Source organism: Alosa alosa, chromosome 4 (genome assembly GCF_017589495.1).
Source record: "Alosa alosa isolate M-15738 ecotype Scorff River chromosome 4, AALO_Geno_1.1, whole genome shotgun sequence".
In the NCBI taxonomy this organism is placed as follows: Eukaryota; Metazoa; Chordata; class Actinopteri; order Clupeiformes; family Clupeidae; genus Alosa; species Alosa alosa.
This window is the reverse complement of record NC_063192.1, coordinates 25,121,502-25,131,501: the sequence shown is the minus strand read 5'-3', so window position 1 is coordinate 25,131,501 and position 10,000 is coordinate 25,121,502. Positions and strand designations below refer to the sequence as shown.

The following is a 10,000-nucleotide window of genomic DNA, read 5'->3' as shown; positions in this document are numbered from 1 at the left end:
ACACACACACGCACGCGCACACACAGTCCACACACACACACACACACAGTGTCACGCACACACACAGCACACACACACACGCACGCACGGAATCTCCGCGCACACACACACGCACGCACACCTACACATTACACACATCACGCACGCACAGTCACACACACACACACACACACACACACACACACACACACACACACACGTGAATATCCACACACGTACTACTAACCCCCCACACACACACACACACACACACACACAGTCACAATATCGATACATGCGATTTGTACCTACTTCCCTTGGGAACAGCATGTCGTTAACAGTGACACTTCAGTGAGTTTCACACGTTTATTCTTCCATGAAATGTTTCAGAGCTAATCGGTCACGCTCCGCAGAGTCCAGTCCTGTCCAGGCTGCACTATTTTTATTTTTCAGATTTAATCTGTCTATCTGGCTCCACATGTTCTGCATAGCGTTTCTCCTCCTCGTGTTCATCCTCTCTCTGCTCTGTCCATCTCTGCTTTCCTCCCCTGCTTTCTTCACCCTGCACTCTCTCCACTCTCTCTCTCTCTCTCTTTCTCTTTTTTCCCTCGCTCTTAAAGTCTTTTTCTCTTTCCCTGTTTCTCTTCCACCCCCCTAAAATACACAAATAACACATCTGTGTGTGCACACAAATACACAAATACAACTTCCCTCCACACACACACACACACACACACACGCACACACACACGCACACACACACATGCACACACACACACACACACACGTAGCTGCATGCCTTCCCATGAAACCCCTTTCCTTGTCCACTGTATTCAGAGGGGAGTTGAGTGGCGGGCAGCCTCCAGGAAGCAATGAAATGACCTATTGGTGCTGCTCATTGTGCTGGCCGGCTGATAAATGCTCCTGGGCAGTTCATTAAGACACAGGTCACACAGACCCATACCTGCTGCCCTGCCAGACCCCCGGAGCCCAGCCAGACTCTGAGCCTGTGCTGTTGGCTCTAGTCCTGCCTTGGACACTGCCTGACCATGATGGCTGTGTGAGCAGCTGCTGCACCATGATGATGATGGTAATCACACACACACACACACACACACACACACACACACACACACAGAAACACACATTGGTTTGTTTGTTACACACACACACACAGACAGACACACACACACACACACACACACACAAACCCTGCATAGGAAACTGCCTGCCTCTAACTGCCACATCCTGCCTCTGACACTGCCAGTGGCACACATGGACTGCACTGCACTCTTGGTCTCGTTATGCCTGGAGGACAACAAGCATGCAGTGCAGTCCGTGTGTGCCACTGGCTGATTGATGTGTGTGTAAATGAGAGTGTGTGCATGTGAGCAAGCAAGGGTGTGAGTCTGTGGTGTGTGTGTGTGTGTATTTCAATATTGTGTCATCTCAATGTGTGTGATATTCTACTCATGCGTAGACGGGTTTGAGTGCTTGTTTACAGTATGTCTATATGCAAGTTACACATATTTATATATTATTTTCTCTTGTACAATAGTGTATGTGTGTGATGTATGCCCGTTTGTGTTAGTGTGTACTTGTATAAGCTTATACATATTTATGTGTGCCTTTACATGTGCATGTCACTGATTGAGCCTGTTGGGGGTATGTATATATTAATCTGTATGCTAATGCACTTTAGTGTGTGTGTGTGGTGTGTGTGTGTGTGTGTGTGTGTGTGTGTGTGTGTGTGTGTGTGTGTGTTTAACATGTGTGTTTTATGTGTGTGTGTGTGTGTGTATTGTGTGTGTGTGTGTGTGTGTATGTGTGTGTGTGTGTGTGTATGTATGTGTGTGTGTGTGTGTTTAGGATTTCATTTGCATGAACATGCGTGTGCCCTCCCATGTTATTATATAAATGCTGACCTAGCTGAGGCTTTCCCTCTGATACATCTAACCATAAATTCCTTTTCATCTCCAATTAGGAATTAATTAATTAGCCGTTATGGAGTATGTTTGCGAGGGACTCTGAGAATAATTAGCAATGCTTTATCTGAATCCTTACATAACGCCTTCATTACCATGTCATGGCAGATGGTACTTCCTGTCATACACTGCGTGACACTGTGTGACAGGGCAGTCATGTGACTATTATCAGTGACTGATGGATGTCATCATGACAGTGTATAAACTTCTATCACAGGTTGGTATGAAATTCAAACGTCATTAAAAATAGGTGTCATGACGATATCCGATAAGTGTGCATGACGCCCTCCTGTCGTCGGCTACTTTCTAGCATGGTGATAAATTATACATTTATGACAAGATCAGAAATATCTTGGAGTGGGGATTAAGTGAAGTGTTATTGATCTCATTTAATCTCTTTTAAATACAGTGTGTGTGTGTGTGTGTGTGTGTGTGTGTGTGTGTGTGTGTGTGTGTATGGCGGGTGCATATCTCACCTGCTCGGGACTCAAACCCGGGCGGTACTGTTCTCCGATTTTGGCCTAATTCAGTAGGTCAGAGGTGGAGTTCCGCTGGAAGTCGTACATGAGCTTTGTGACGGCCTTCTCCATGTCCAGCGACATCACAGCCACAACATGCTCCTCTCCCAGAGCACGCACACAATCACAGCTGTCCACCAGAGACAGAGACCAGACAGAGAGAGAGAGAGAGAGAGAGTGAGAGACAGAGAGAGAGAGAGAGTGCAGAAAAGGGAGAGAAGAGAGAGAACCAAGAGAGAGAGAGAGAGAGAGAGAGAGAGAAAGAGATTGAGAGGGAAGCATATCAGTTATGAAGCTCTACATAATTATGCATACCTGATATCTAAATATATAATGTGCTGCACCTAATCTTTTAGTTGTAGTTTTTCCTGCATAATTTACATTCTGGATATGGGTATGAATCAAACATCCCAATTGCTTTGGTTCAAGGTAGCCATTAAGTGAAACAACATCAAATCATTTGAACCCATGGTTCACTGAAAGAACATACACACCTTTACATATAGAAAGGTATATGGACAACACACACACACACACACACACACACACACACACACACACACACACACACACACACACACACACTTCATTTTTAGATGTGCACTCGGATGCACTGGTTAGACATTCCAAGCTGTCTCATTCATTAAGATTCAGCCAACTGAAACCCAGGCGCAGAGATAGGAGGAAATGTAAATATGATTATGCTCCTGAGAATGTAAATGGACAGCAATCAAATTTGGCCTGACCCATGCAATGACTCCAAAGCCTCTGTGTGCATGCAAAGTGATTCATTTGAATGATCAGAGATAGAGAGAGAGAGAGAGAGAGAGAGAGAAAGAGTATATGTGTCAGAGAAAAAGAAGGAGAAAGAGTGAGAGAGAGAAAGAGAGAAAGTGATGGCTGTGCCTTGTACATGACTAAATTAAATTTAAAAATGGTTATTAAAGCTCATTTAAATAGTATACATTAAAATGCATGAAATGAAACATGAAATCCTGCAGTTCAGTGACAACTATAACAAAGATCTGATCACTTTGCACCCTGCTGTCTAAAATACTTTAAATAAGTGTAATAGCTAATTACAGAGATGTGGGACAAAGGCTAAATATTACATTCAACATTAAATCAGCAAAATTCAGAGGAATGGACAGGGAAAGACAGAGAGGGGGGGAGAGATGGAAAAAAGAGAGACAGAAAGAGAGAGAGGTTTAAGGAAGAGAGGGAGAGAGAGGGAGAGGGAGAGCGAGAAGGAGGGAGAGAGAGAGAGAAGGAGGAAGAGAAAGGGAGAGAGAGAGGGGGGGTTAGATGATAACAATAGGAGTGAGGGGCTGCAGATGGAAGAAACATGAGTGCATTTAGCCTGCCAGAGCCTCATAAAAGTCCAAACCCCCACAGTGGCCCTGTCATCGGCTCGTCAGCCAGTCAATCAATCAGTCATCAGTGTCTGTGGAGAGAGACGCTGTCCCCCGCAGGGACACACACACACACACACACACACACACAGCGCCCGTGACTCACACACACAACAGGCCAGCCACATTAGACACGTTCGACACCCCCAGTCTCAGCGTCCGCTGGATGGGAGGGAGTTCTGCTCTTGGAAAATGCAAGACTCGAGGCTGCTCCACCACACAGCTCATATGTCCATACGGCCCCATAAAACACAGCATAATCCCCCCATCATCAAATCCCAGCCCTAGGAATAGGAGTGGTGGTGTGGGGTGATGGTGGGTGGGTATCTGTAGCTTTAGCTCCACAACGGGCTGTTTTCCCCCTCCATCTCCACTCCGAACCTCTCACGCAACAGGGCTGTGCTCTGCTAACGCTACAGGGCTGTGCTCTGCTAACGCAACAGGGCTGTGCTCTGCTCACGCTACTGGGCTGTGCTCTGCTCACGCTACTGGGCTGTGCTCTGCTCACGCTACAGGGCTGTGCTCTGCTCACGCTACAGGGCTGTGCTCTGCTAACGCTACAGGGCTGTGCTCTGCTAACGCTACAGGGCTGAGCTCTGATAACGCTACAGGGCTCTGCTAACGCTATAGGGCTCTGCTCACGCTACAGGGCTGTGCATTGCTAACGCTACAGGGCTGTGCTCTGCTTATGCAAAAGGGCTGTCCTCTGCTAATGCCACAGGGCTCACGCTACAGGGCTGAGCTCTGCTAACGCTACAGGGCTGTGCTCTGCTAATGCTACAGGGCTCTGCTCTGCTAACGCTACTGGGCTGAGCTCTGCTAACGCTCCAGGGCTGAGCTCTGCTAACGCTACAGGGCTCTGCTAACGCTATAGGGCTCTGCTCACGCTACAGGGCTGTGCATTGCTAACGCTACAGGGCTCTGCTAACGCTACAGGGCTGTGCATTGCTAACGCTACAGGGCTCTGCTCATGCTACAGGGCTGTGCATTGCTAACGCTACAGGGCTCTGCTAACGCTAAAAGGGCTCTGCTCTGCTAAGGCTACAGGGCTCTGCTAACGCTAAAAGGGCTCTGCTCTGCTCTGCTAACGCTACAGGGCTCTGCTAACGCTACAGGGCTGTGCTATGCTCACGCTACAGGGCTGTGCTCTGCTCACGCTACAGTAAGTATAAGTATAAGTATATATACTCTTTTGATCCCGTGAGGGAAATTTGGTCTCTGCATTTATCCCAATCCGTGAATTAGTAAAATACACTGCACACAGTGAACAGAAGCACACACTAATCCCTGCGCAGTGAGCTGCCTGCAACAACAGCGGCGCTCGGGGAGCAGTGGGGGGTTAGGTGCCTTGCTCAAGGGCACTTCAGCCGTGGCCTACTGGTCGGTGTTCGAACCGGCAACCCTCCAGTTACAAGTCCGAAGAGCTAACCAGTAGGCCACGGCTGCCACCAACGCTAAAGGGCTCTGCTAACGCTAATGCCTACAGGGCTGTGCTGTGTTCTGCTCTGCCTAGAGAGGCCACGGGGCTCCCTGTGACCTGGAGGAAAGGAAATTGAACGACAGGCCGGGCAATGCTCTCACGCCAGTGCCTGAAGTGATTTCACGGGCTGCTGGAGAATGTGGTGGTGGTCACTGGAGTGTACCGCCGTCCAGGGGCTCCCCTCACGACTGGGCGGGATGGGGGAGTCACTGATCGTTGTGTTATACTACAGAATCAGGATGTGTGTGTTGTGCAGTGTGTTGGTACGTGCAGGTCACTGTGTGAGATACATTGTGTCTCACACGCATGCTGACATTCCCTTTACAGCAGCGTGACCCCAGTCGGTGACCCGTAGGGTGGAGAAAGTCGCAAATCTCACAGCGGTCAGTCCAGCAACGCTGACACAGCCCCTCAGACAGGACGGCTGGGACATCAGAGCTGACCAAAGTGCAAGCCTCTGCTTTTTATAGCCAACACAAGAGCTACAGTACAGTATATATACACTGTATATAAAGAACAGTCGGGGAGGCATAATGTAAAAAGCACTGCGGAACGAAAGCTACTGAAGATTATTCATCGCTGACAGGTCAGGCTCAGCACAGTCAAAGGAGAAAAGAAAAGCGCCTTTTCTAGAACGTTTGGAGGATTTGTGGTAAAGTCGGCAGAGCAGAAGTGCTGTCTCTTCACACCTGCTCCAGGTAGCGTGACCTCAGTCGGAGTCCCGTCCTCACCTGGCTTTTCCATAAGCACACACCTTTTCAGTGAGAACATCTAGAAATGCCTGCTAAAACCTTTTAACACTAATCAGACAGAAGTAAATGTCAAACACATTATTTATGACTGAATAGAAAGGCCTTCTTCTTCAATGCAGCAAGTGCCTCATTCAACTCTGCCTGGTCTACGTCTATTCAACTCACCAGCATCTCCATCCCATTATTCACCCCCAGCACCTCTCACAATGGACTCTGGAGCACTCAGCAAGGAAACATCCAATAACTCCATGGAATATTCCCAGGAGAAGGGAAAAAGGCCCATTTACATTACATTTTTTTTTTTTTACCTCTCTTCATTCATTCATTCATTCATTCATTCATTCATTCATTTATTTATTCATTCATTCATTCATTCATTCATCCATCCTTTGTTTTTTGTCTATGCCGTGAGATGAATCTCAGCTCTTAATCACAGAACGGCCACCAGCAGCCCCCACCTGTTCCCGCAGCAGGCTAGCACACACACACACACACACACACACACACACACACACACACACACACACACACACACACACACACACACACACACAGGGCCCAAGGGAGGACCTGTGTTCTACTGCTCACAACATTGCTGCACACACACACACACACACACACACACACACACACACACACACACACACACACACACACACACACACACAGGGCCCAAGGGAGGACCTGTGTTCCACTGCTCACAACATTGCTGCACACACACACACACACACACACACACACACACACACACACACACACACATTGTATATCAACCAGGCCCTAAGCTGGAAGGCGTGCCATGACGTAACACATAATCACATTCTCGAGCACCTCCGTCATGCTCACGTCACAGCGCAGCCCTCCGCGGCCTTAGCAACATCGACTCATTCCTCTCTCTCTCTCTCTCTCTCTCTCTCTCTCTCTTCCCTTCCTCTCTCCGCTCCCCCTGACTGTCACATCAATGGTAATGGCATTACCAGGAGAGATGGAGCATGACAAAAGTCAGAATACAAGGAAAGGGGAGAACGACAAAACACAAGGAGAGAGGAAGAGGGGAAAAAAGAGAGGGAAAAGATAGAAGAAAGAAGAATCAGCATCCTTCTGTGAATAAATAAAAGATAAGGCAGCAGTCCAACGAGACACACAGCGACCAGTCGTGTTTGCTGCTACAAACACAGCCACCAATGAAGCTTCCGGAAAAAAAAGACCAGTTTGAAAGAAGCCAAAAGGGAAAAAATAGAAAAAGAGAAGAAAAGAGAGGGGAAGAGAAGAGATGAGCGTCACCATTTTAAGACAAGCAGCTCATCCAGCAACACTGGAGCCTAATGTTTACTGCGACACACTCAGTCAGGCAACGGAGCTGCTTTTAAAGAGAAAAGGCTTGATACAGACCTGCTAAGGACCCCTTGCTTTTCATCTGAATCCAACCATCAGATACAGACGGAGGGAGGGGGGTGAGAGAGAGAGAGAGAGAGAGAGAGAGAGAGAGAGAGAGAGAGCATGAGAAGGACAGGCAGAAGGAAGAGAGAAGAGATGGGAGGAAAGATGGAGAAAGAGAGAGAAAAGGGAGAGAAATAAAAGAGAAGCACTAATGCTGAGAGAGATGGTTTTCTCCTTTCACGTGTCAGGCTCTATCCACCCATTCTCGTATGAGAGGCTCTGTGTGGGTGTGTGTGCGCGCGCAAGAGAGCGAGAGAGTGAGAGTGCGAGGGAGAGAGAAAGAGAGAGGGAGAGAGAGAGAGATAGAGAGAGGAGAGGAGAGCAGGAGAGAGGGGGAACGAGAGAGAGAGAGAGAGAGAGGACTCTTATTTATGTAAAAGCCAGCGTGAGTGGATGCTCTCGGCAGGAGCAGCTGAGCTGAGCTGACCAAAGATCTTGTCAGGTTAACTCTTTAGTGCTCAAAGCATGAGCCTCACACGAGACACAAACAGCAACCAGCGGTGTGTGTGTGTGTGTGTGTGTGTGTGTGTGTGTGTGTGTGTGTGTGTCCCTTTTCTGCCAACACCCAGAGAGTGAGACACAACCGAGGCTCGATGGAGAGTCGAGTCCCCACTGCTCCACTCCCAGAGGCAGCGCTCCAGGGGCTGCAACGTCAGCAAACGCTTAAACCAAACCAACCAAAATACAAGAGATCATAAAAATGAAATGAAAGGTGTCCTCCAAAAAACTGCTGAGATGTAATTCTATGCGCATCGCTAATGAGGAGCTAACGGATAACAGCTGAAAGTCTTCATCGCAAACATCTGTGCGCCGCGCGACACTATTGGCTATGACATCATTGGCCCGACGCCCTATTGTTTGGCAGCGCGAGTGGGTGCATTAGCAGGGAAGATTTGATCGCTAATCAGCACCATGTCCCCTAATGGACAGAACACGCATCTGCATGCACACACACACACACACACACACACACACACACACACACACGAATCCATTTCATTGTGAGACAGGCAAGAGCAAACAACTGAAGCTCCCTTCATAAAGTAAAAAAACACATCTTCACCTTCTTCATCTCTTCAAACATCTTCACTCTCTTTCCTCTCCCTCCTCTCAGTCCTCCCCTCCTCTTCTATCTCCTCTTCCTCTCTCTCTCTCCCTCTCTCTCCTCTTCCTCTCAGGTTTTTCTCCCGAGGATGTTCTCTATGTCAATCAGCGCAAACAGACACCGGCCCAGGAGAATTGACAAAGCCCCCATAATGGACCTCTAATTGTGCCGGAGCTTCGATTAGGGGGCTTTATTAAGCACTCAGGATGGATGGCCATTACATATGCCTGGCACAGGGGGGAACATTGCTCACCTGTCGCGGCCAATCAGAGGCTGAGCTTTTAGCCGTGACTCAGATTCATATGGCTCCAGTGGCAGTGGGGAACCCTGGTGGTGGCATATCTAAACTTGTACGGCAGATTAGTCACAGCAGGCAACAGGTCTGAAGAGAGCCTGCAGCTCGGTTATGGCGTTATATCACTGCCCTGTCTTCAGCCTCTGGCACTCCAAAGGAGTTGGACATAATTGGAGTAATTGAACTGTCCAAAATCTTGTTCTTGTGCGTGGTTTGTGTGTGAGTAGCTTGTGAGTAAGCATGGAAGCTCTGCTGCTGCTATGCTACATGGGGGAAAAGGTTCCTCGACCTTCACCCAGGAAGAGGACCTGTCATATTGGAGTTCCTCCAAGTGTTTATGAGAGGTTCCACACTGTGTTCTGTGTGGAACCTAAGGCCCCATTAGCTCCATTTCTACAGCAGTACAAAAGGGACCAAACAGGCACAGTGTGACTCAGCACAGGATCATATAATTCCATGAGTTCCGAGAACTCTCATTCCAAAAATGTTCACATGAGGTTTACCAGAAGCTGACCTAACCAATGCTAGAATTAACAGTAACAGTAACACTAAAAGTGTTTACTTTAGACCAGTGCTTCACCAAACTTTTCATGCCATACCCTTCTATGACATGGCAAAAAATCAATCAATTTTTCCACATTTAAAGAGTAAATCAGTTTAATTTTCAGTTAAACTTAAATACTTGACCTGTTAAACTTTTTCAAACATGTTTAAATCCCATACCTGTCAACCCTCCCTTTTTTCTGGGTTTCTCAGGTATTTCAACTTTTGTCCTGCTCTATTCCCGTTTTAATATTTTCCCGTAAAATATCTTGTATTTTAATACTCTCATAACATTAGCCTTCCAGCAAAACAGATTTTTTGGCTTGCTTGAAGGCAACCTTAGAGTAATTTCAGCCTATTTAAGATAACGGCGTGGTTGTTGTGAGAGCACGATTTGATGCCAATCTGTAAGCAAATCTTGCTGTCAGCAGAGAGATAGCAACAGAAAGACCTATGTTGAAATTTTCCCATATTATGGGTGAGAAACCCAG

General features: G+C 47.5%; 1 protein-coding gene across 1 annotated transcript in view; it reads right to left on the bottom strand.

Annotated features, from left to right (window-relative positions):
- LOC125293321 (prickle-like protein 2) overlaps window positions 1-10,000 on the bottom strand; it is a 54,722-nt gene that overhangs the window by 19,493 nt on the left and 25,229 nt on the right. The window contains 1 exon segment of the mRNA XM_048241187.1: window positions 2,441-2,612. Coding sequence (XP_048097144.1) covers window positions 2,441-2,566 — 126 coding nt within the window. The 5' untranslated portion in view covers window positions 2,567-2,612.